Source organism: Mirounga angustirostris, unplaced genomic scaffold (genome assembly GCF_029215605.1).
Source record: "Mirounga angustirostris isolate CCGP_5_RB_7025 unplaced genomic scaffold, mMirAng1.0.hap1 SCAF_2, whole genome shotgun sequence".
Classification (NCBI taxonomy): Eukaryota; Metazoa; Chordata; class Mammalia; order Carnivora; family Phocidae; genus Mirounga; species Mirounga angustirostris.
In genome coordinates, this window is record NW_026991710.1 from 181240328 (window position 1) to 181268165 (window position 27838).

The 27838-nt window shown below is 37.8% G+C and overlaps 1 protein-coding gene across 1 annotated transcript; it reads right to left on the bottom strand.

Moving 5' to 3' along the window:
• Positions 1 to 16885: 16885 nt before the first annotated feature.
• FGF20 (fibroblast growth factor 20) lies at positions 16886 to 24236 on the bottom strand. Its single transcript, XM_045879284.1, has 3 exons — positions 23951 to 24236; positions 18462 to 18565; positions 16886 to 17131 (listed from the first exon to the last, which is right to left on the bottom strand). The coding sequence occupies exons 1-3, from the start codon at positions 24234 to 24236 to the stop codon at positions 16886 to 16888; spliced, it is 636 nt and encodes a 211-aa protein (XP_045735240.1).
• Between the last annotated feature and the right edge of the window lie 3602 nt (positions 24237 to 27838).

The window sequence follows — 27838 nt, forward strand, 5'->3', positions numbered from 1 at the left end:
AGAAGCAGACCTCCCGCAAAGCAGGGAGCCCGATGCGGGGCTCAATCCCAGGACTCTGGGATCATGACCTTGCTCTTCCAATTTATCCAAAACCACCATCTTAATTACATTGACATATTATCATATTTTTCCTATACTTAGAAACTTTCAGTAAGCACACTGCTGTAAGTAACAGCCAAACTCTTTAGTATATCTTTGAATGCCCTTATACTCTCTACCTAACTTGCTATTCCAACCTCATTTCTCACTACATCCACCTTTTTGTACTCCTATAAGATTTTGTGATGTTTTTATCACCGCATTTACTATCTATTTAGATTATATTGATGTAGTTAAGCATTTATTTCACTATCTATAGTAACTATAGGTGACCACAGTCCCTAAATACAATAAACATCAAATTACTGTTTATTGTATAAATGCTTTGCTATAATCAGAAAACTTGGTTTTACTTTATTTCATTTGAATTTCAATCTTGAAAACAAGGCAGCTTTATGTCCACTTTATTGATGAGGTAACAGATTCAAAAAAGTTATGAGCTCTCCTAGGTTGCAGAGTACTAGAGCCTTTACAAGTGTTCTTATCTGATTCTTAGCCACGTACACTTTGCCTTAATTAACTCCTCTACTCTTCAAAAACACTACATATTTGCATTTTTGAAAAAGAAAATTTAAATAATCTACCAAGATCAGGTTCTCTATCAGTGTTCTATAATTTTATGTAATAGTTCTTTGATTCTATATTATAAATATACAGTGAATTCCTTTAGTCTAATGTAAAGGTGTATGGTAATACAATCTTTAATTAATATTTACTGTTATGGTCAACCCTTAAATAATGTATCCCCTTCCCCCAGTATATTCAGGAAAGGTTATCATTCTGCCACAGTTGGCCTAGTAAAATCAACATATTTAATCTTGATGTGGAATAGTTGGCTGAAAGCCAATGGAATCAAAAGGGCAGGTCTGAGCAAGGAAGAAAACAGGCAAGTGTAGACGAGTACAGGGGTAGGACACTCTTTCCATAGATACAGTGGAAAGTGCACTCTATTCTGTAGGGAATGAACAATTCCAGTGGACTGAATAAGTCACTGATTGCTTTTCCAACACTTACCTGATTGTGACCTTGGACATTTTACTTAATTTCTCTAAGTCTTGAATAACTTGTCTGAAAAATAAAAGTAAATATTCCTCACAATGTTATTGGAGATTTAAATGAACTATTATGAATGAACAAAGATCACATTGCACATTGTCTGGCATAGAGCAAGTGAGCAATAGATCATAATAATTATAATTCTTGTTATGTTAAACAGTAAAAGAGTTTTAGGTTAAATAGAGTAATTGGTCATGATTAGTATTAGAGTGTTGAAATAAACACCCCCAAATCAAAGTTATTTTGTTAACTGTGATATTTTATTTAAATGTTAGTGTTACCCTAAGACTCAGAGGAAGAAGTTGTCCAGAATGTGGAAAATGCTCATGGCTGACCCAATCACATGGCAAGGTGAATGAGACTACTATGATTGATTTGAACAATATCAATTCACTGCCCTAAGAGACTTGACCACTCAGATACTACTGAAAAAACAGGTATTCTATTAACATTGGGGAAATAGCTATTGGGTAGCCAACCAATGGTGTCTATCACAGTTGTCTTTACAACTTTTCTCCACTTCCTCATCTCCCTGTCCTTCTTCAATCCACTCTACTCTGACATCTGTCCCTCTTGTTCATGAAATCACCTCCTGAAAAGACCATTGACTCCCATATTCCCAAATTTAATCAACATTTGTTTAGCTCTCATCTTATTAGACCTCTTAGTAACAAACAGCACAGTTGATTGCTCTCTTCTTCTAGCAATGCTCTTTACTTGGTCTATGTGATGCAAAATTTTCATGATTGTCATATTTGCATAAGGACATGTCCTTGTCCTTAGACAACTCTTCTTCTATTTGACCTGATGTGACTCAGAAATTTCAGTTTTTTCCTCCCTACTATCTACATGCCAGTAACTCTTAAATTATATCTCTAGCCCACACTTCCAGATTTATATGTTCACTGGCCTGCTGACCTATTCATTTTATCATCTCACTGACATCACAAAATTAACATTTCCACAATTGAAGTTTTGATTTTCTACCAAAAAGTTTTTTCCTCCAGACTTACATTATTTCAATAAATGATACTATCTCATACACCCTTTCCCACCCATTTGCTCAAGTGAAAAATCTGGGCATATCTCAACAGAGCTCTCTTTTACTCCCACATTCTATATATTGCTAAGATATTACTAAGACTCATTGACTGTATCCTCAAAATTCCCATCCATTAACTCTCCATTTTCACTGTCAACATCTCAGTCCAAGCCATTTCAACTCTCACCTTGAGTAATGCAATTGTCTCCTAACAATGTCTATTTTCTTCCACTCTTACCCCAATCCAACCCAATGTCCATATTGCAGCCATGTGGTCTTTTAAAGATATAAATAAAGTGGTGTCACTCTCCTACTTAAAATCCTTTCATGACCTCCCATTGCACTAAAATAGTACTCAACCAACCGAGTATACTGCACAAGGCCCTACCTGCTGTGGTAAATGTATGCTAGCCCTTTCATTCTCATCTCGTGCTATGCTTGTCCTCACCAAATGTACTCTGATCATCTTGGTCTTCCTTTAGTTTTTTGAACATATCACACTCCTTCCCAATTACAAGGTCTTTTCCATGCTGCTCCCTGGATTATCTGGATTGCTGTCCATATACATCCTGCCTCCCACACACAAACTGCACAGATTCTTTGTTTACCTAACTGTTTTCCCTCCAGAAAGGCTATTTATGATTGTCTCAATAAAGGAAATGGCCCTGTGATCTTTCTTATAGCACCTTGTCCTTTTCTTCCATAATCCTTATCACTCTCTGTAAGTTTTAAATTTTATTTTAATTTTATAAAAAATTAAATATGTGTAATTATTAAAATTTGTCTCACACTTTGCTATTTGGTTAAAATTAGATATAATGTAGGGTGTCTGTTAATTTTCCTACATGCATATAGTCTTTATTAGATGCTTGGAACACACTTCCCTTTGTAGATACTACCATAAGAGAACACACACACACACACACACACACACGAGTATGCAGAAGTTTCTTTATAACTTTGGGGAGATTATGAAATTCTAAAATTTGTGTTCATAACTATGGGATTCTAACTGCCATTTTAACCCAACAAAATTCAGTCCTTGCTAAAAGTTATTTCATTCTTACAAAACATTAAATCCAAAAAAAGAAATATAAATTCATTAACATCCAGCTTCACATTTCACTATCAACAATGAATGAGAAATCTTTAATCCACTGAAATTTAGCCTATTTCAATAGTATATGCCAATAAAATACCCAGACGTCTTTACGGACCTCTGTTCTATGCTTGATTTTAATTTATAAGAATGCATCAATTGGTCTAAGTCAATAACTTTAAGGGAAATAATATTAGTAACATTTTGTCTTTAACATCTCAAATAGGAAATCCCCATTAGTGTAATAAATAATGCATTTGGCAGGGAATTGGCAAGCCATCTTAATCAGAAGACTTCCTGGCTGACAATCACACAAAATTGAGACCACAAAGCATATCTTAAATGTTTCAGCACTTGGATTTTCCTAAATACTTCTTTTAAGTTCCTTCTGAGCAACTTGCACAAAGATCAAAACATACTAATTTCATCATTGCTGGCCAAAATCATAAAAGAAACTTATAAAGGCATATGGATATATTTACTAACTTATAAACAACAAAATGTTTCATGACTTTATTGAAAAAAGTCAATAAGATAAAAGATTTTCCACATTTGTAAAATGAAGAGATTGAGCTAGATGATAGTTAAGATATCTTCAAGTCATAAACATTCTTTTGCTAAGTAAACAGTACTTATTTTTCTCTTCTCATGAGGAAGGTTACTAGTATCTATCTTTTACCATTTCTGTATCTTTACTTCATATTTAATAATATGTAGTGTATTGAATTGATACACTAGAAGCCTTAGGATTAGTCTTTCCTCTCTGAGAAGTGGAAATACAAAAGAGAAACTCATTACCACTCTCTAGCATGAACAAACAGCTAATTTGGAGGATTTCCTGCTACCCTTCCACTCTCTCCTCTTATATCGCCCTCTCTGCCCCAATTCTATTAAACACACACACACATACACACACATAGCACCACCACCCCACCACCGCCACTAGGAGGTCCATTATGAATATTACTATTTCTAATCTGTTGAGGGCAACAGAGAGCATCTTCAGGAACCAGTGTAGAAACAACCCTTCCTAGAATACATTTTAGATGTCTCCCCTGACAGTTCAGCTAGAGATCCTGCACTGTGAAGGCATTTTAGTCAAATACTTGTTCACAGCCCTTGGAAATAGTGATAAGAAGCAATAAAGTTAAAATCAAATCTAGCCAAAGATGCCACTAAGCAAGCAAGAGATTCCAGGACTGCCTATGATCAGGTCCAAGCTGTACCCTGTTACTTGAGCCAACTCTTGTATTATAGATATCAGTGGTGGGAAAAGATAGTATGTGGAATTTATAGGAAGGCCAGTGAGAAAAATCAAAACTCAGACCCTGGGTCACATAACTGGCAGTAGGGAATATACATCTTTTGAAATGCAACTCTTGGCATGGTACTGAGTTATGATACAAATTGAAAGCCTGAATATGGGACACCACATGACTATTTGGCTAGAATTTCCCATCATGAGCTAAGTCCTGCCTGACCCACCAACTCAGATAGGCAGACTCTTGTCATCCAACATGGTTGTACCACTACCTATTCCTCAGTTCACTCCCACAGACCAGAAGGGGGATCTCTAAGGACTAGCTGATAGAAGATGGAAAAGCCTAAGCTTGGTTTGCAGATGGATCAGCTCAGTATGTGGATGCAAGCCACTATATAGTTTAACCCAGGGAAAATCCTCCCAATTGGCTGTGTTTGAGACAGTGCATCTGATCATCTACTTTGTGTGATAAAAGTGGCCTGAAATTAGAACATAGAAGGACTCATGGATAGTCTGGCTAGCTGTTTAAAATCCTAGAAGAGCAAAGATTAGAAGATCAGAGACAAAGAGGTCTGGCAGAAAGAATATATATGGATAAATGAGAGTGGGTATAAAGTGTGAAGATCTTTGTATTCAAAGTTAACACCAATCTAAGAACACCCTCCATGGAAGAGGCACAACCAGGTAGACAGAATGACTCAAGTGGATGATGGCGGCCAGCTGTTATTGGCCAGGCCAATGCCAGAACAACGGACATATTAAAAAGTGGCAGTGGTGACAGAGATTAGACATCAACCCAGCAGCACAGGCTCCAACTTTCCACAATGAATCTAGCTACAGCTGCCTCTAAATGTCCAACCTGCCAGCAACAAAGACCAATCCTGAGCCCATGTCATGGCAGCATTCCTCAAGGAAACCATCTGTATATCTGATGGCAAGTTATCTACACTTGACCCCTTTGACCCTGAAAAGGCCTGTGATTGATTCAGATGGGAAAAGACCTCCTGGGTCTTTTCTGCCCACAGTGTCTCAGCCAAAAACACTGTCCAAGGGTTTGCTCTATCTGCACATATAGCAGAGTACATATGAGAGTGAGCACATGACAAAGGGATACACCACTCATATCACATTCATGAAAATGTTGATAAAGGTAGACTGTATGGACATGGAGATTCATTGTCCACATGTCTCTACAAGGAGGGATTTATTGCCCCAATTGCCCATGTGCTTTCAGGCCCTCCATGAATTGCTTCAGCTTCAGAGAGCCCCACTTCCTGTGGTGGCCCCCAATTAGCAACTGATTCAAGCATTGGTAAAAAAAAAAAAAAAATTGAGCCAACTTGTTCCAGTGATTTAGGGCCACTGTAGCTCCAGACTACAGAATGGTCAAATATGACACTAGTTCTACATCACTGTTCAACTTCTGCCTGGCTACATTTGCTTGCCTTTTCTTCCACAATTATTAATCCCACAGGCACTGCCTAAGAGACATTTATTCTCTAAACTTCATCTCAGAGTCTAAAAGAACCAACCTGGGTTATGTTTCCTAAAAGAGTCTCAGGAAAGAGAGTGAGCCACAGGTGGGAGACTCCAGAGTATATTAATATCTCAGGACATTTTTATGAATCTATACAATGCATTTATAGTATATATTTTTAAATTCTCTTGGGTTTGTACTTATAGCCCTATGATAATTGAAATGGCATGTTAATAAATTCTCAAATATCTTTAGCTGATGGGTGTAGAAAAGTTACATCATATATGCTTTAAAATTTTAAACATTTCACAGGCAAAAATAACCTCAAAAATGGATCATAGATGCAAACATAACAGTTAAAACTATAAAAACTTCAAGAAGAAAGCATAGGAGAAATTCTTAGTGACTTTGGATTTGGCAAAGATTTCTTAGATACAAAACAAACAGCATAAACAAAATTCATAAATTGGGCTTCATCAAAATTTAAGTTTTGCTCATCAAAAGACCATGTGAATGAAAGAAAAGATAAACCATAAACTGGGAGAAAATATTTGCAAAATGCACATTTAAAAAGATTTATAGCGGGCACCTGGGTGGCTCAGTTGGTTAAGCGACTGCCTTCGGCTCAGGTCATGATCCTGGAGTCCCGGGATCGAGTCCCACATCGGGCTCCCAGCTCGGCGGAGAGCCTGCTTCTCCCTCTGACCCTATCCCCTCTCATGCTGTTTCTCTCTCTCTCTCAAGTAAATAAATAAATAAAATCTTTAAAAAGATTTATACCTAGAATACAACTCAATAATAATAAGGTAAATAACCCAATAAATATAAGCAAAAATTCTTTGAATTACTGTATTAAATTATACCTTAGTTAAGTTAAAAAACATTTTAAAACCATTTTAAAGGAGTGTAACCAAAAGAAATGAAAGTAGGGACTTGAGTGAATATTTGTACATCCATGTTCATAGTGGTTTTGCACAATAGCCAAAGAGTGGAATCAACCCATGTGTCCATCGATGGATGAATGTATAAACAAAATGTGGCACATACATACAATGAAATATTATTCAACCTTAAAAATCTGACAACCTCTTACACATGTTACCACATGGATGACCTTGAAAACATTATGCTAAGTAAAATAAACTTGTTACAAAGGGACAAATATTGTATCATCCCACTTACCATGAGGTTCTTAGAGTAGTCAAATTCATAGAAATAGAAAATAGAATGGTGGTCACCAGGGGATAGGAGGAGAGGGGAATGTTAGTGATTAATGGGTATGGAGTTTCAGTTGGCAAAGATAAAAAAGTTCTAGAGGTGGATGGTGGTAATGGCCTCACAGCAATGTGAATATACTTAATGCCATGAAACTATCCTTAAAAAATAGTTAAAAAGGGAAATTGTATATTATGTATAGTTCAGCACAATAAAAAAAAGGAGAGTTAGTAAAGACAGTATGTGAGGGAAAACACCCTCATTGAAATTAATACTTTGCTTCTTTGGTGGGGAAAGCATGGCAACCAAGAGCTGATTTGTAGGTAATGGAGCAGTGCTGACAGTAGAAAACTGAGAAGCAAGGGATCGAGAAGGTTAGAAAGGAAGAGCTTCAAATAGTTACCATCCTGACCAACAGGATAGGTGAACGCAATGACCCAGATGATTATCTTCATGTTGAAATGCAAGGAAATTGCTTCTTAAGTGTCTCCCAAAAGGGTTATGCCTCAACCTCCCAAAAGCTAGAAGCCTGTTTATCATGGGAAATTGCTGAAGAATTGACTGATGGAAAGTTCTGGATTTGGATTAGGCCTGCTGTCCGCACAATAATTTCCCTGTGGACTAAGATAAGGGTCATTAGGTTTTTCCCAGTTCCTCGGAGGAACACTGGCAAATTGCTTAGATTCAGAGGAGATCAAGAGGACACAAGAATCAGCTATACTTGCAGCACGGCAGCCATAGCAACAACCTTGGCAAACCCTGCACACAGGGAGCAACAAGCCACTCCGAAATCACTGGGAGCCGAGCCAAGAGAGGGAACACTGAGACAAGGACTTCATAAATCTTAAGGATAAACTCCCTGCTCATGAAAACAAAGGACAAGTTCCAAAGCATTTTCTTTGATTTCTTCTGATCTCTCTTTAATTTAAGAAACCTGGCCCTAAAGTCGAGACTGGGTCCAGTCTCTCAAAGAGAAGGACAAATTGCCCCAGAGTCCTTAACATGAAGGTCCATTAAAATATTAAATCTGCCTGGAGAGACTCTAAACCCTGTAACCTGTTCTCAACAGGGATAATATTCAAGAATCTCAGGGGCTTTTAGATACAGGATCAAAGATAACATTAATTCTGGGAAACCTGACTATAAGGAGAGAAATTATTTTGACAATTGAAGTATCTGGAGGAGAAAGTAGCTGAGATTGTTGAGTTGTGATAATTGTTTGACACAGAGGACCAAAGAAATTTTCCTGGGATGGGATCACCTTTCCCTGAGTGTGTAATTGCAATAGATTTATTGCGATTTTAGGGATGGAAAGAGCCTTCAAGGGCGCCTGGGTGGCTCAGTTGGTTAAGCGACTGCCTTCGGCTCAGGTCATGATCCTGGAGTCCCGGGATCGAGTCCCACATTGGGCTCCCTGCTCAGCGGGGAGTCTGCTTCTCCCTCTGACCCTCCTCCCTCTCATGCTCTCTGTATCTCATTGTCTCTCTCGCAAATAAATAAAATCTTTAAAAAAAAAAAGAAAGAGCCTTCAAAATGTTGAAGAGTAGGACCCCAACAATTGGTCATGCCAAAAGGAAGTCTCTAGAATGACACTGTATCACCACAATTGCAAATGCAAAAATACAAGGTACATTAGGACTATACCAATTTACATAATATGGGTGCAGAAGAAAGTAGGAATAACCCTTTACATTACTTATCTCTTTAATTCCCTGGTTTGACTAGTCCAAAACAGAGATGGGCATTGAATCAACCTTTCAGTAATCTGTGGTTAGTGATACAGCAAGTGCATTCTGTTAGATCCCTGTTAATTTTGGTCACCATGTAGTTTGCCTTCATTTGGCCAGAATTATACATTTATTGTCCTATTATAGGGATAAGCTCTCGAGCACCATGTTATAATCTAATAAGGTGAAAATTAAATAGGTGCTCTTGACCTGATTCAAATAGAAAATGTATTCATGGGGCACCTGGGTGCCTCAGTCGGGTAAGTGTCTGCCTTTGGCTCAGGTCATGATCCCAGGGTCCTGAGATGGAGGCCCGTGTCGCATCATGCTCCGGGCTCAGTGGGGAGTCTGCTTCTCCCTCTCCTTCTGTCCCTCACCCCCACACTCATGCTCAGCACTTGCACACATACACTCTCTCTCTTTCTCTCAAATGAATAAAAAAATGTTTTTTAAAAAAGAAAATGTATTCATTTCATAAGTGGTACATTGAGTAGCAGTCAGAAATAATTGTATCTGAGGCTCTGTCTTCCCTTCTTAGTTTCATTAGTAAAAATGATAGAATAATTTAACAGAAAAAAGAAATTCAAGGGCCCTTCACTAAACAAACTTCTCTGGAAGTACTATTATTTAGAACAAATAAATTATGCACTGAGTGAGTAAAAAAAATTATTTTCCTTAAAACCCATATAACTAAACAGAATGCAAAGAAGTAAGCACCATGTATGGATATTGAAATGCCCGAGTATTATGCTGCAATCTCATCGTTGGATTATATGGCCTCCTGAATAGCAGGTTCCTTAAAGTTTACACAGGCAACTTTCTAACCTTTCAGCCCATATAACCAATGCAACCAAGACATGACTCCCCAGTGAACTCTCCAGTGATCTTTTACATAGAATCATTGGCATGTCTCTAAGAAGATGACAAAGTTGTCAAGTCTGTCAAATGGTGGACTCATTTTGAAAATCAGCTGTCAGCCACTTATTGAGTCATAGTTAAAACAGAGCAACTCTTGAGAGAACATCAAGTCTTTTTGTCACCACTATGAATTTGATTATATCTGACATCCTAGTACTCTCAAGGAAAAATGGGCAAATGAGATCTCATTGTTAAATGGAAGCAGAAAAATCAGGAGAGAGTAATGTCTACTCTCGTATTGTGCTACCAGAGACCAGCCCTTGGCAAGGACACCCTTAGTGATTCCCAAGGTATACTGCTTCTTCTAAGAAACACTGTTCTTGACCTCTGCACTTTTCCCATCTGATACCTCCAAGACCTTTACTTTCAAATATTACAAGATATGGTAGCTACCCAAATCCCAGGTTGGGGGCAAACAAAATTGAGACAGAGCAGGGACTGGACTCAAGCCTCCTCACCCAAGAACTTGCAGAGAGAGAAAAAAAACAAAACAAAACCTGAATAACCCAGTTCTCTAGCCCAGCTTGTGGGTGCTGCTTGCCATCAGGAAGACAAAAGCCACACGGTCCAAGCAAGTCCCACGGCCAGCTAACAACCAGTTTGCCTCTCTGAGAACCACACTAAGCCAATCCAAGCCACAATGGACCCCTATGCTGACTTTTCACCGATGTTTCCCCTCATTATAATGCTAAAAATCATGCCCAGGGATGGAGATTTAGCATGCTAATTAGACATGCAATGTTTGAGAAAGCATAATCTCTAAGGGTGCAGGCACTGATGAATCCTCACCTCTACATGGTTAAACATCACCCTTTGCTCCCCGCTCCCCAAGCCTCTTTAAAACTTTCCCTGACCTCTCCTCAGGCAGCCAGCCTAAGGACTCTTTCCTTTGTGCTGTCACCCTTGTGCTCCAGCAGAAGCCCCAAGAAAGCCTTGCTTGGAACTCCTGCTTGACCTCTGGTCAATTTCTACTGCTCAGTGAGTCCAACCAAGCTTGGTAACAATACAATTGAAGGTGGAGTCTTCTTCATGATAACAATTTATTTTCTCAATAATTGCTCCTTTCAAAGTACCACCTCCCGTAACTCATGCCCCATGGCAAATGAGATGAGGTAACAGTCTGGCCAAAAAACATGCCAGAACTTCAGACATACCTGGCCATATCCATCACCATAAAGGGATCTGGAGCAATTCAGATGGTAAGTCCTGAATACTTCTTTATTAAAGCACTAGAGAGAAAATAGAAGTAAAGGTGACTTATTTACTGAATTGTGACAAAGAATACATGATTCGCTGGGAGAAAATGGGCTTAAAAAAATAAAAGTAAACACTTTTATCTAAAATTATATTTTCTTATATTTTAGTTATGTTGAGGGGGGGAACTTGATGAAATAAGCACAGATATTCGTTTCTGAATGCTAGAAATGTTAAAATAAATATTAAAACTCCCTTTGACCAAATAGGTGGCAGCGTGCGTATGAACCACTTAAAAGCCAAATCATACACAGAGCTTCAGTGACTGAGGAACCAGGAAATATTGAATATTTTGCGAAACAGAGCCAGGACTTTAATTGAAAGTCCAGAAATCTTTTAAAACTAAGAGACCTCTGATTATCTTTTTTCCCCCCATATTTTTCTTTTCTAGTGTAGTTCTATGATCCTTCTACTCAGTGGTTGGATACTACTAGGTAAGGCTAGGGTACAACCTCACTACACCCAGATCGTCCTAATCAATTGCACTTTGGAGACCTGAGCTTGAGGTTGCTTACTCTGATGAGAGACAGAGCTACTTTGAGCATATATGGAAACATTTAACCAGCTGTCCTGAGCCATTTGATACATTTTAGCCTCCCATTCTAGAGGGGTGTCTATACAGAGAAGATCCTTGGTCTCAAACTATTAATTATATCCAATTATACATTGAACAGGCAAAGCTGGGACATGTGGAAGAACACTCAACCAGAAAAAAGATCCATCTGTTCTAACAACTAGAAAAACTAACTAATGCTAGCATTCTTGATGCTAGCTAATGAAAGTTGATTTATATACATTCTAAGATTGTCTCTGGGTGATTAATGTATCAACATGATTAAAAAGAACACTAGAACACTTATAGCTATACAACAAAGTAAATTAAATATCTATTTATTTGGTAGACTATTCAGTAAGTGTTTGTTGCCACAAATCCAAGGCAGTGCACCTGCTCCACATAACTAGAACATTTCATTCCAGCCCTTTGGGGTAGAAATATGAAGAATATGAAATCGTGTGAGCCTCTTAGAGTCTCCTTAGATTTGTTTGACTTTGGTGTCATGCTCAGAATACACTAGTACCCAAACATTAAAAATTGTATGGTATATAGAATTTTGGTTAATAGAATTATATTAATATGTCTAGTTCTATGGGAAACAGCTAATTTTGCAGAGAAAAGGAAGCACTCTAGATGATAGTATAGCCAACCTCACAACAGGCTCTCAATAGGACTCGTGAGAGAATTAAGTCCCAACAGACCAGTTATGTGCAGTACATTAACTTGTGTTCTATGCGTCTAAAATGGCACCAGATATGTTCCCTGGGAGAATTAAGAAATAGTCACACTATTTTTCTATAGGGCTTACTTCTCTTGCAAAACTCAGTTGAAAAAAATTCACCGGTCAACATATGGCCACTCTAATGAGTCAGACTGTGCAAAACTCATCCCTACGCAAAGAACTAAAGTGTTGTTGAGCTGAAAATAATCACAGGAACAATGAAACTTGCTCTAGTATGCTTAGAAAACAGTTGAAGGAAGTGTTTTAAAATCATGTTGTATAATTTATAAGTCCATACTGGAAGAAAAGTTGGTATTAGGTATAAACATTGCCAGTTCAACATTGTTCCTTCATTTCTACATCATCATTTATATATTACCAACCAGGTATAAGAAAGATAATTGTTAAGGAATTTAAATGTCCAAGTGTGACCTGCAGAATTGTTTTGTTCAACCAACTGCATGAAATATGTATCTCTCCTCTTCCTTTCAACTTCTTCAGCACTATCTCTGTGCATGCTACTAGCCCCCAGTAGGTTTGGTTAGTAGGCTCAGCTTGGAAACCTTAGAATAATATGAATTGTAGATTCTATGAAAATATTTAGTTTTGTTCCAATGGGGTGTCATACTAAACCCTTCTCTGTCAGTAGGAAGACACTGAGCAACTCTAACAAGGGGTCAAGGAATTGTATGCATTAATCACACCAGTCAACATATACTATTAACCAAAATACCCTAATACCATATTGTTGACTGGAGGAAAGTGATGTGCCTTAGTCTCACATATCATATATATCTTGAGGATGATATCATCCTAAGAACCAACAGGCTGAGGTTGAGTCCAACTTCAGTTTATGGGTCTCTGTCTAGATTAAACTGAAATGGAAACATTTTATAAAAGCATCGATTGGGAGAAATTTGAAACCAGGATTTAATTGGACTAACCCCTCCACCCCCGATGTCTAAAAATTATCTTTGCTGGTGGAAGCACCATGCACTGAACACATAGGAGTTGTTTGATGTACTAACTCCTCACTTGCCAATAGTATATCATAGCTTCTTAAATTTTATCATTAGAAATTAGAAACTGCCTATTTATAAGCATAACGCTAATGTATTGAAGTCAGAGTTTTGATGTGTATAAATAATATTTCTGATCATTAGTTAATTCATAAAACTGGCACATACACTGCATTATAAATATAAGTGATGGCCTGAGTGCTTTCTAACTCCTATATGTTAAGTTTACATAGATCTAGAGTCTCACGCATGGTTGATAGCTGTAGGTTTCTGAATTGTTTTGACATTGAAATTAATTGAAAACCAAACTCTTTGGAATTGGCACACCAAAGCTTGACCACACCTCCGTGTATTTAGATTTCTTTTATCATTGCAGTAAATATAGGGAAGTTGGGCAGCTGATAGTTAATATTCCAGGCAGAAAGAATGGTAAATGTAAGTTAATATGTGACTGTTAATAGAACATTTAAAAATGAAAGGAAATTAAAAGAAGCAAAAAGGATGACTAATGGTGAGATTTTCCCCTAGCATCCTGAGGATATAATAAATTGTTTTCAAACTACTGATTTGATAATAAACCAAATTATTATTATCCTTCCATATATGCATTAAATAATGTGTTCACACACCACTTTCCTTTAGGAGTATCAAGTGAAATCTATTCAGATACCTAATAGGTCATTTCTTCAGATAGTACAAATTCGGCAGGTACAAATTGTGTTTTGCACCCAGGAAGAGCTGCCAAGATGTAAGTATAATGAGAATACAAGATACAGTGACTTCTTAGTTTTCTGAAAGTTTGTAAAGCTTTCAGTCATACTTCATATCTCAAATCACTACAAGCAGCTACCACCAAAAAAAAAGAAAAGTTAACCCGTATTCTCATCGTATCTCTAAAAATAATTTTTTTATTTGATAACTATATTTATTGTGGGCCATCTTTTATCAGTGTATGGTCTCTTTAAATTTATAATACTTTCTCTATAAATATAAGTTCAGGCCCCAGCATCATTTTGGAAGGGACTTGAAATACTGCATAATGCTTACTTGAGGACACGTACTTTAAATGTAGGTATCAAACACTGAACCAAACTAGTTCCTTTTTTTTACTTTTATTAGGAATAAAAGTAAGATCTATTTTATTTATTAAACTATTACTGTGAAACCATTTTTTATTTTTTTACATTTATAAAACCAAGAGGTTTTGAGCTGAAACGTTTCCCTGTCTCTCACCGAGTACACGCACAACTCCCCTCACTCCACACACACATTCCCACGTAGCTTTATTAAAGTTATATCTTGAACACTCTATCCTCACCCCACACATCATCATTAATTTATTTAAGTAATGAGAGGTGGAATTTATTGAAGTAATCGGCGTAACTCCAAATAACATTAAAGCATTAGTAGGTCTTGCCCTTCAAAGCACAACCTGCGGTCTAGCGGCATCCAGCACCACCTGGGACACTGCTAGAAATGCAAAATCTCAGACCCACCCCCACCCCAGACCTATAATTTAACAAATCCACCCTTTAACAAGCCCCCCTAGGTGATTTTGTAGGTGCATTAAAGTTTGAGAAACACGGCTCTAGACCAGTGGTTCTCAAAGTGTGATCTCCAGACCAACTACATCAGGATAACCAGGAAACCTCTTAAAAATTCAAATTTTCAGACCCTACCCCAGATCTACACATCAGACGCTCTGGGGTTGGGACCCAGCAATCTGTGTTTCACCAAGCCTTCCAGGTTGGGAACTGGTGGTGGCTGCTACCATTATCATTATGACATCCTCAGCGACAATGCTGCATTTGGATTTGTATGTGCAAAGCTGTCTAAACTTATCTGTGCCCCTGTCCCAGTCGCTCAGTACACTCCAGCCACAAAGCTCTTTCTCACCAGAGGGACTTCGGGTTTCTTGTTTCCTCTTCCTATCAGGCTCTTATTCTCCTCCTAGGCAGGCTAGCTCCTTCTTATTCTTTACAGCCCATCAAAAATGCCAGCTCCTTAGAGTAGCCCACTCTGATTCATCCTATCTAAATTTGTTCTCTCCTTTCTGTGTCTGAACCTTGTTTCCCCCATAGAGCACATCACAATTCACAGTTATGACATTTATTTGTTAGCTTCCTTGTTTACCATCTGTTTCTCCTACTAGACATTAAGTTCCATGAACTTCTGTCTTGACCACCATCTTCCTTAGCGCCTAAATATTTCTTCCGTATAATAGGCATTAATGAATATTTCCTGAGTAAATGACTAAATAGGAGATATAAGGAAAAAGGTACCAGACTCAGATACCATTATTAATGCTGGTACCACACAGACTACTTCTTTCTGTGATCATAGTTTGGGGGGGGGGGAATTGGTCTTTGCCACTCTGAACCAAGAAAATAAGTGAGCATAAGTTGCCTATGACGTTTCATAATTTTCAGCATTAGAAGTTCTCTAAATATCAAAGTATTTCTCCAAGGAGCCTAGAATTTTGTCATTTAAAAAATATGTTATATAAATAGAACAACTTTCACCTAAAAAGAAATGAGACCAAAACACAGAATAAAAATGTTTAATTCCCTTTTAAAAGTGTGTTGAATTCAATACAATTTGATAAAGGATTTTTCTAAGCCAAAGGAACCAGTGTTACATTTAGAAGGCAACTGACTGCAAAAAAATATATCATCTATGCTATACTTTATTTTTAAAAAGAAATTCAAGATTTTATTCTATGTTTACTATGTTGCAAAAATGATGTCTTTTCTACAGCTCAGGACATCACAACAAAGTAATGGCACAATAAAAGAATTTTTGTTGGTTTTTTTTTCTTTGTATTATCTTCATATACCAGTAAAAAATAAACTCTTTAATAAATAAATATATATAATAAATATTTGCAAATTGAAAATGTATAAATAGGTCCATCCTTAAAAAAAAAAAAAAGTGTTCCATCTTGGTGCGGCATGTTCTATAGCTCATGTTTCATCCAGCATTTTTACATATCATTCTGTAACCTACAAAATCCTACAAGGTCCTCAGAATTTATGTAGCAATAATCCTGGCCAATGGTGTCAATTTATTTCTTCAACATGAAGTATCTATTTTTAATGTAACTTTTAAAAGTAAACATAATCCAGAGAGGTGAGGTACCAGCAGCAAACCAGGTGGGGTTCCCATTATCCACAGTTCAACAGATTTTCAGCTTCACTCTACCAGTAAGGACTGAACCAGTGTACCTAAGGGAACTTAATCCACTTAGAAAGAGAGGTCTTGCTCTACTTCAAGTCAAAATATGGGGTTTTTGTTTGTTCTCTATATTCTTTCCAAATTCAGCCACCCAGTAGAAAATTCCATAATATTCTGAGGAGACTCCTGGGTTATTATTTTACAATGAGAACTCTGACCAGAAAGAATGGTCGTAGTTTGGCTCTTCAATGAAGACACTATCACGCTTCAACTATACATCAGTATGTCCTTGTACAATTCAGGAACTCTCTCTGGATCCACTGGTCTAGGCAGGAAATGTGTAAATTTCTGATGTCTTTTGGACCTAGCACCATCTCTTGGAGTTCCATCTTTGTTAAGTGCCACAAAATACCTACGGCCAGTGTCTCCATGTTTATATATGTTGGATGAATAGGTATTATACCAGTTCTCTTCAAATTGCTCCCTAAAGATGCATTCAGAAGTCAATTTCTCCTGAAAGAGAGAAGATAACTATCATTTAAAAAAATACTTCTGCGAGAATTTCCTTAGAAAAGTCTCATCTCTGTATTTTTATTGCTTTGCTTATAACAATATCCTTGTCAAAGAAGGGAAAAGGATGAATTGTTTTTGCTTTATTTTGTTTTAGTTCTTACGTTATCCGGAATTCTTTCTTCCAGGAGACTAAACTTCCTAGTAGTTTAGTTCAAAGAACTTTAAATTAAATGTCAATTCTCAGCTTTATTGTCAAATACTTAATAAATATCCAGAACTCTCCCACGTTTCATTTTATCTCCCTCCTACCACCATCCCTACCCAAAAGGCCTGTATTTATCTTGTTCCATTGTTAGATGCCCAAGTTCTACATAGCAAGTCTCTACTATCATTTTGAAACGTTTCAAGATTTTGCTAACATCCAAATTCCTAATTCAAAACCATCATTCCAAATCATATATCTTCCCTAAATGTATTTATTAATTGTTTGACAATACATTTCCCATCATTAACTTTCATCTAGAGGTTACCATTAGGTAAATGCAGTAAAGGCCTAATGATTTCTTGCCTTTTTAAGATGAACTGTATCTTATCCTAAGGGATAGACCACAGTTGCTTTTTGAATCATGGCTCTTTAATTATCCAGATATGGTCAACCAGATATGTGGTTGCCATTTTCTGTTGTTGTCTACAATATCCTAGGACTTCATTCACTCATTTCCTATATATGAAGGTCAGCAACATTTATACTTAGCTATGGAAGATGATCATGGGTAGAGAAAATTTACATTAAATAAATGTAAAGGTGAAAAGAATTTAACATGGCAAGAAGAAAATGTCATTTTTCTGTGTCTCTGGTAGGAATGATCAAAATATGGAGGGAAGTAGAAAGACCCAGGATAATGGGCAGGCAGACTAGCAAGCTGAAAGCAATAAATGTTTGGGGCTTAAAAACTGAAATTGAGGGCTCCTGGGTGGCTCAGTCGGTTAAGCCCCCAACTCTTGATTTCAGCTCAGGTCATGATCTTAGGGTCGTGAGATGTCAGGGTCACGCTGGGCGTGGAATCTGCTTAAGATTCTTTCTTTCCCACTCCTTCTGGCCCTCCCCCACACCCCTCTTGCACGCGTGTGCTCGCTCTCTAAAAAAAAACTGAAATTGAGTTACTATACAACTGCCCAAACATATAGAAATTAATCAGGATACAGATATTTAATTCCTACATATCTGTATTTCATATATTTCTTCTGACATGTATTATTGGTAGTTTTTTTTTTACTGGCAAAATAGTCATAATTTTAAGAATTACAATAATGTTTTTAAAATACATACTGAGCCATAGAGTTCTCCTTTGTCATTCATTCCAAGGTAAAGACCACTGTCCACACCTCTAATACTGACCAGTCCCACTGCCACACTGATGAATTCCAGGATACCTACATTTATAAACAAAATAATAACAAATAATGACATACTTATTAATGAACATGTGACCACTGAAAATCTTCGAAATAGTAGACCAATATTGCTAAATATAATAATGTAGGCAGGTGCTGAAAAGTGCTTATTATCATCTTATCGTCTTATTATGATGATCTTCCCATTTTACAGATGAAAAAAAAACCTAAAAAGAAAAGTTGTCCATCATGGTGTAATGTTAAAGGTATAAAACCTTAAGCCAGACTGACTTGCATAACTTACCGTAAAATTTACAGTAACTTAAAATTTCATAGTAACTTACTGGCCAGTCTGTCCACACAAGTCATTTATCTTCTTTGGAGTTCAGTTTCCTCATGTACAAAATGAACAAAATGCCTCTTTCCAGGAGAGTGATAAGGACTGACACATTTAGGCATTTAACAAATGGAAGCTATTATTATCATAAATTAGTACATAACAGGTGTTCTTAGTTCTCCATAATTCCATTAGTTAATTATATATGTTCTATTAATTGTTTTGTTTTGGTTTTGCTAACTATGAATCAAGTCCATCTTTTTCTCCCAGCAGCCAGTATACCCTATATGGGTACCTTAGTGTTTTATAGTTTATAATTTTTTTTTATATTTTTTATCTGGTCCTCAAAAAACAATTCCCTAAGACAGGTATGGAAGCTATTATTATCCCGATTTTTACACATAAAGAAACTGAGGCTCAAAAAGATTTATTGACTTGCCTAAGAATATGATATTTGGAGTTAGTAGAACTGACGCTTGAACTCACCTCTTCTGAGCCCTAATCCAATGTTTCTACTTCAGGACTATCCATTGATTTCAAAAATTTATAGATTACATAGTATGTGTAATAAGAACCTTGTCACATGGTTCTTGAAAATAAATATGATAGCTCAAAGAGTAAAAGGACTTTATAATTCATTAAATATGATAGCCAAATACCAAGATTTTAGCATGCGAGTAGATTCTACTATCAATAGCTTTCTAAAATTATTTTCATTTATCAATAAATAAACTAGTATCAAACATCCTCCACTTAATACACTAATACACCATAGTAAAAGAAATAATGCTCCCCTTTGCATCACTTTTTTTTCTCTGCACACACTAACCTTTGGAATAATTTGTCTTGTTCTTTAGAGTCTTTGCTGAAAAAATATATAGACATACTTTCTATGCTGGAAACTGCCTTTAACAGCTTTCTACCTTCACCCCTTTACTCCTCCTTAAGCTCTACAAACAGTATAAATGTGCACCATTTAGCCTGATTCTTGTTCTTAAGTCATATCTTGATTTATTGTACAAGTTCCTGTTTGGACATGTGATGTTCCCAAGGCCAACGGAAAGTCCAAAATCTGGCTACCCCTTATACGGAGGGTTCTATTCTGTCCAGAGCCTAATTCATTCTTTGGCAGAAACAGATTCTTAAGCTCTAAACATAGATTCCCAAGAGCTCAAATGAGCTCTTTCAAACTATTAGTAGATCGTGTAGAACACTAGAGCTATTAAGGATCTTCTAGCAAGAATACATTACCAAATAGACTATATGTGGCTTGAAAGAGTCAGTGCCTTTAATTGAGACCCAAAGGCAGAGAGAAGAGAAGATACAGCAGGAAGACAGACTCCATAGGATAGCCATTGTAATGATGAACATAGAGGTAGGGAGTAAATGAAAATTAAACATATGGTCAAGCTCATTAGTGAGTGATTCCTGTTAGAAACAAAAAATATAGACCGAAAACATGGTCAGTAGAAGAAGATATATTAATAGAATTTCATCCAGAATATCTCACATATGTATAATTACTTGAAGTTGTATTAAATGTTAAATTTAAATGGAGAAGTGTACTATGGCTCACATGTAACTTAATTCTCTTTAAATATCTGATTTACATTAAGATGCTCTTGTCTTTCAAAAAACAGAAACTGATTAAATGATTAGGATATATAATAGAGCCAATTTTCAAGTACAATGAAATATAAGTTTCAAAAAAATGTTTCCTTTCCATATAAACTAATCATATAACAGGTCTTATAAAATATCCATTTTTTCTTGCAAAACTAAATGGTAAACGACCTATACTTTACTTCTCATTTTAAGATAACGCTGCTATCTTGGAAAAATATGTAGTTGTAGAAATCACATATATTTTTAGAACAATTGTATTCATGGTTTCAACTTTATTAAACAACATCTAAAACTTAATCCATAACTAGGCATTAATAATTTTGCAATGGCTCACAGAGATTGATGGGAAAAGGTTATGTGTTTTTTGTGTTCCTCTTAAAGATTTTAGCCACACTTTTAAATTCTGATCCTTTTTCTCCTCAAGGAAATAGTATACCACATAGTAATTTGTAATCACTTGATTCTTAAATGGGATTTGACAAGTCTTTCTTATTTATAATATGAGGTGGCAACTAAGCTAATTCCTTAACAAAGAGTAGACATGAAAAACTTTCCTTAAGAGGTAATCACAGATTTTAGATAGATTTTCTAATGCCCAGTGTCCCATAAAAAGACTTGGAGGTACTTTGTCTTTCTGGTATCATTTTCAAAGCCAGCCTTTTTAAGAATCATAATAAACAGGTGAGTCAACCCACAATGCAACCACATCAGACAAATCTATGGAGAATAGGGGAGAATAAAGGAAAAGCCTTTAAAGGAATATGTTTGATCTCAGGTTAAACATTTTTTTAAGTAATGATTCCATGTTTACATATTAGGTAAAATCTTCCTACTGTACTACTGTACAGGAAAACCCTATTATAAATGTAGAGTGAAATCAGACAGGAAATTATTTTAACCTCACTGGGACCTTTTTGTTTAGCTTCTATTGATGTGGTTTTCAAATTCTAAATACAGGATTTTGAATTTTTCATATAATCATTCATGGGCAAATTAGTATAAACTATCAAACATGTAACTTACTCTAACATCACAAATAATCATTCTCAAGCATTTTCAAAATTCTCACTTTGATGACACATAAATGAGTTTAAAAGAAAAATAGCAAAATAATTTCATAATGAATAATTGAATTGCTAGGAAAAGAAGGCAAATACAGAGAGAAGCATATGATGTTATACATGTTGAACATAAACTTTCTTCCTAGTAATTATGATGTCTTAGCGATTCAAGACCACTAGGATGCACTGTAATGCATGGTAGAGGCTGTTCAAACCTCCTTTAGGCTCAGAACTAATGTGGTCCTTTTCCCTTTGTGTAACAGTAGATATTTGTTTTGATATGTAGCCTCCCACCATAGAGTGACTTAAACCATTACAAAATCGGCTTAAGTCATATTTTTGCAATTACCAAATAATTATGCAAAATTTTAGCAAAAAAAATGTTCTAGAAGATCATAATTCTGATATACAACATTTGTTTCTTAAGGAAAAAGGTTAATGAATGTTATCAAGTCTACAAATATTTATAATCTCTTCCCATAGATTTATATCTCTTCCTATAGTCTTGTAAAGAGACACGATCTGAAAGAAGCAACTCGTGTCATGGGGGAAATACAGGTGAATCACAAGTGTCTTAAAGGTGTCCAAGGCTATAGGATGTATCACAAGGGCCGGGGGAGGGGAGGTAGGAAGGGAGTCTGAGTACTACTTCAGCTTAACTTCTACCTGCTCTACTTATAGGCCTTACCACATTTGTGTTCGTTTCTAAATCTTTCTAGTAGCTGAAGGATTTTTTTCTAGAATGAATGGAGTGCAATAATTCTTAAAAGAAAGAAAACTGAGCCACCTGGTGTCAGCAAAGTTCTTTAGAATCAGAATCTCAGCCTCCTCAATTTAGAAACCACTTTCTAAAAGTGACCCCAAGGTTGGCCACTAGGTCATGACACTCTTGACTCATAGTCAATGGGAATTTGGAAGAGATCAGCGGAAGCTGCAAACATATGGGTTTTAAAAAGCTAATTTTCTAAGCCTTTAAGTGCTACCAAATGTCCACCACATGCTCATTTCTACATCTAGAGTTACAAATGCCCCTCACACCGAGATTTACACTTCTCCAAAGTTTTAATGAGGACTGCAAGTCAAAAAAGGAATGAGAGTATAAGAACAAGGGGACGAGGACAAGATAAGAGAAGGCCTTTCAGAAATGAGATTCAAAGAATCCCTCAGTGCTAAGGAACAGACAGAAAGGAAGACAGATGTTGGGCCCTTTCAGGTTGCTGCCAACGAGTAAATGGTTATCTTTTTTAAAATACAATAAATCTCTCCAGTGATGTCCCAAGTTTGATGATCAAAAATCCTTTGAGAATGCTACCAGGTTAACTCTAATATAATGAAAACTCCCACGATGGGGGGAAAGATCCTGAGATGTTGGAACCTGAGAGCATCTTTAAATCATCACCTAATTTAATTCCATCATTGTACAGAAAGGAAGAATTAAGGCTCAGAGTGCTGAAGGCACCTGGCGGTTACACAGCGAGTTAGGGAGTAATTAACAGTAGAGACCGTATGATTTCCCAATCTAGTGTCACAAGGATCATTCGCTTGTTTCTTTCTTTTAACTCCTTCTGCTCCCAGGCATTGCTGGAGGTATTCTGAAACACGTCTCTGTGTTCCCACCCATATCCTATTTCGCTTTCCCATTTCCTCTTACAGACGGTCAATACTAAGATCTCTGCTTTCGCGTTTCACAATTTCTAAAGAGGAGCTTGGCTGAACGACTGGGCATGCTCAGTAGCCGGGTAGCCTTCCCCCCCGCCCCCCACCCGGTTCCCTCCCTCCTTTTCTCGCCCAAATAGAACTTAAAGAGCTCAAAGAATTGCAGCCAGGTGAGCCTTCCAGTAGCGACGGTGCTCTCTGAAAGTTCATCTGTTACCTCTTCAGGCGTGGACATTTACGTAAATGCCCCCATCCTATACGAGAGTGACCCTCTGAACAGGCCATGAATACATGATTAACTGCATAGCTGTGGGCCATGTTTAAAGAAGAGGAAGCCTTCCGATATGAATTTTTGTTAAGTAAATGGTACTGGAGGAAACGTGAGAGGAAGTAGGAGAAAACAATACAGGGATTTAAAAAACAAAACGAAAACTGCCTGCGAGGTAAGCAGTGCAAGAAAGATGTGATACCGAGTCGCGGTCTTGTCCCGGGCAGCAGAAAAGGGCAGGGCCGCAAGGTGCGCGCGGAGCACCCACCCTTTCTCCTCCCGCCCCCAGCGTCTGGAGCTGCAGGCCAGCTAGAGACTGGCTCGGGAAGCCAGCCGGAGAAGTCCTCCCCGTCCCTGCGCTGGCCCGCCCTTCAGTCCCAGCCCGCACCTCGAACCGGATGGGTTCCGGGAGCTCCCTCAGCACGGGGTGGAGAAGAGGAGTCGGGGGCCTGGGGTGCTGGGGTGCCGGTACGTACCGAAGAGGCTGTGGTCCTGCCGGGTGCCCTGCACGCTGCCGTCGGGCAAGATCTGCAGGTGGAAGCCCGTGCGGCAGTAGAGCTGCCGGCGGCGCAGGATGCCGTGCAGGTGCGCCAGCTCCGCAGCCCCGGGCCCGCCGCGGGCGCCGCGCTCCCCCGCGCCCCGGCGCTCGCCCAGCAGAGGCGGCCGCTCCCCGGCAGGAGGCAGCAGGAAGTGCGAGCCCACCTGCTGGCCCAAGCCCTCCAGGCCGCCGAGGAAGCCCCCGACTTCGGCTAAGGGAGCCATGGAGGGGCCCGAGGGCGAGGCGGAGGATCCGGGAAACAAAAGACCCCAGTCAAAAGTGTAGCGGGGATGGGGAAGTGAATGGAGAAAAAACAGAGCAAAACAGGCGCAGAAAGACCCGGTTACTCCTGTGAGGTCGCTGAATGGACTTTGCACTGAGATAGCAGGGGAGTTTTCACTGTCTTGGAGCGATCTTCTCTCCTTGGGTAGGTGGGAGCCGGCTGCTGGCTTTGCAGGACCATCTATACGCTGCCGCTGCCAATACCAGGCTGGGCTGGGGCTGGGGCTGGGGGCTGAGGCTCCAACTCCGCAAACTGATCAGATCAGAGTCCTGTGTACATACACAGCGAGTATATATGCGGGTCCTCTTGACATATGCTAATCAAGTCCTTTCATGCGCACTGGGGAGGTTCTGTTTGAAATCTTAAACCGGCCTCCTCTCAACACGTTTTTGCTCTTCGGAAGTGACCAAAAGGGGCCCTTGACGGTTCTCTATCCATGCTGTCGCAAAAATCATTCCCACACTTGGCCAAAGCTAGCCAGCAACTTCGGGGAGGCGCAGCTAAGGCCCCTCTTTGGGGGTTGTCTTTGGGACAACCGTGATGCTGTTCAGCTACTGCTGTGCAGCCACCTTTGATGTGAGCTCCTTTGCAGTGACAGATCGCTGCTAAAAAGGAGCCCAGCTTGGCAGGTATATAGAAGAAGGGGGGGGGGGGGGCTGGAGCTGAGAAGGCGGGAGGAGGGGTGGAGGAGGGGACGCGTAGGAGGAGGAAAAAGGGAGAAGGGGAGAATTGGACTCCTTGGGAGCTGCTGGGAGCCTGCAGTGGACAGGTGCAAAGAAAGGTAAGAGAGAGAGAGAAGGAAAAAGGGCGTTACCTGAGGCTTAGACCTGCCCAGACACACATGAAAGGAAAATCAAAGCTTTGACAGTTTAACTCACTAATTTTAAAACACTAATAAAATGTACAAGCATTACTCTTTTTCTTTTATCATTTAGATGGGGGATTTTCTTTACATAATCCAGGTTAGGTTAGGAACACATACAACCCCCCCAGGTTCTCTTTAATGTTTATCTTTACTCAGATAGCACATGATATAACCAAGATTGCCTTATATCTACATGGAAGTTTTAAATTGTGTGCTAAGGTCATGGACTTTTCATCAACATAATATAATAACATAATATAATCACGAATCTCAGGATTAAGGGTAAACCCAAATGGGTTGAAAAGAGATGCTTTACATTCTTATACTTGCCACAAATAGAAAATGAATATCTGTAATAGTGTCATAAATGATGAGTGGCCTCTGGCGCCCTTATCCAATCTAAGAGCATTTCCCTGTTCTTTCTAGGTTAGGTATTTTCTTTAAGGTTAGTTGTTTTTTTGTTTTGTTTTGTTTTTGGTTCACATTTCAATTATTAAAAAAAAATGAGTAAATGGCATTAATTCTTGATGTGTTTTTGAGACAGGAAAATTTCCTGGTAAAAATGTAAGTGTGCCTGTGCATATTTGTAAAATAAAAAGTCACTAAAGAGAAGGAGGTGGATACTTGTCCATATAAACCTTAAAACTTTGGTTTTGTACCACTAGTCAATTCAAAATCTTCCTGTTAAAATTTTTCAGTGGCAGAAGAGTTGAGAAGCTTTTGGCAGATTTATGCTCCCCCTGAGCAAAAAGTTTTAGGGAATTCCTAAAGTTTAGCTTTTCAGTCTGGTAGTTTAGTTTTGCAATCTTGTTTCATGGTCTGTCCAGCAAAAGCCTGAACCTGGGAGCACAAATGGATGTGATTGCTTTATTTTATTTGCTCTGAAGGGTTTTTGTTTTGTTTTGTTTTGTTTTGTTTTTGCTAATTAATTGGCAGGTGCTTTAAAGTAGGTAAAGTTACATCTTTTCATCACTACAGCCCTAAGTAGTTACCCTTGTGCAACCAAGTTATAAAAGAGTCCTTAAGGCGAGTGATTTACTGTCGATAGATATGAAATAAAACAAAAACACTAGCTAAAAACAATAAACAGATAAATCACTTTAGAAAAATATATTCTAAGTCTGTTTTAAAGGTCGTACCAGGTAAATGTCATATCATTTCACCTTTCAGATAACAGTGGTCTGTCTTATGGTAGGACCCCCAAATCCACCATAAGCAAGATTTCAAAGCACATCTGTGTAAACATTATCACATCAGTGTAAAACATCAACCAATGAGCTTTTACTTTGAACCAAATCTTCTTAATTGCAGTGTTAAATCAAAGAAAGTTAGATCAAAGTTGTGTGAATCTCATAGCGGGATGACTAAAGTATCCAGCGCATACATTGATTACTTCTACAGAAGAGATACTTAAAGGTTTTAAAACTAAGATCAGGTACCTTTTAATGAGGTTTGTTTCAAGGTCTAAGTTCTGTACAACATATAATACTGTTAATTATTCCACAGTGGATATCTAGCATCATCGCCTGCTCCTTGAGTTCTTGGTTCAGTCTATGAAATATTTCCCCACATGAACACTTTAAGTCCTGCTGTATGATCTATAGCTCTCAGACTGTTTAAGTCTCTTGTATTACTTATAGATAGAAATATCAGGAAATTTTTCACATGGCCACCAAAGCCCAAATACTCTAATAATAGAACTACCTTCTCTTTCTATAGCTTTAGCATTTTCAAGTGCATTACCTTATTTGATCACCACATGACCCCATGAGATAAGCACGTCCCACTTTATAAAGAAAAAATAAATTGTCCTGGATTCTAGTTCAGGGTTTGGTCCAGAGTCCTAAATCCCAGGGCAATTTCCTTAAACTCTCTAAATGCCTCTGTTTCAACTTTTGTAAAAGAAGTACAATATAGCTCCTTGCCTCATTCACTATGCCTGGGGTTGCTATGGGACTTAAATGTGAAAATACACAGGAAAGTGGTTTTAAAACTATAAAGTTTTCTGTGCATATAAGATGCTAGACTTTTCAATTGTTGGGAAAATTTTTGCTTAATAATTTAGCAAGTATAATTTGTTTAAAATACAAAATAAATCCTTTTTTTCCCAAACCAAACCTTTAATGTGTAAGTTTTGAATGGTGCTTAATGCCATTTTATAAAGGGCCAGAATAGAAACAAAAAGATAAGGATTTCTTTTGTTTGCACTAGTCACGTGACAGGAAAAGATAACACTAAAGATTTTTTTTGCACATGCTATGATGATATCATGGGAAGTTAAATAATTTTGAAGAGTGTTTTACAAGAGTGCATTATTCAACTTTTAAGTATACACTGCAATCTAATCAACTTCGCCTATACTTCCTAGAGACCACACTTGCCTTGCTGTTATACAAATATGTGGTACAATTTCTACTTCCACAAAATGTAGTTACAGTTTTCCAGACCGTATAATTCCTAGATGGCTTTTCAGCAAGCATATTGTCATGAGTTTTTCTTTTTAACACATGAAAAAGAGGCCAATGCTTTTCGATACTTCTACATGTGTTTAGCTTGAGAAAAAGAAAAAGAGCTGATTTAAAAGTCACGACTTAATAAAATGTAAGTACCCTCAATAAATATATAAATATTTATACTTAAATATTTATATATTTAATATATATTAAATGAAATACAAG

Excerpts from the sequence above, each read along its gene's own strand:
- FGF20 (XM_045879284.1), bottom strand. The coding sequence starts at position 24,236 with ATGGCTCCCTTAGCCGAAGTCGGGGGCTTCCTCGGCGGCCTGGAGGGC. Across the intron at positions 18,566-23,950 it reads GCAGGACCACAGCCTCTTCG|GTATCCTGGAATTCATCAGT; the intron begins GTACGTACCGGC and ends TTATAAATGTAG. Across the intron at positions 17,132-18,461 it reads AAGGAGAACTCTATGGCTCA|GAGAAATTGACTTCTGAATG; the intron begins GTATGTATTTTA and ends TCTCTCTTTCAG.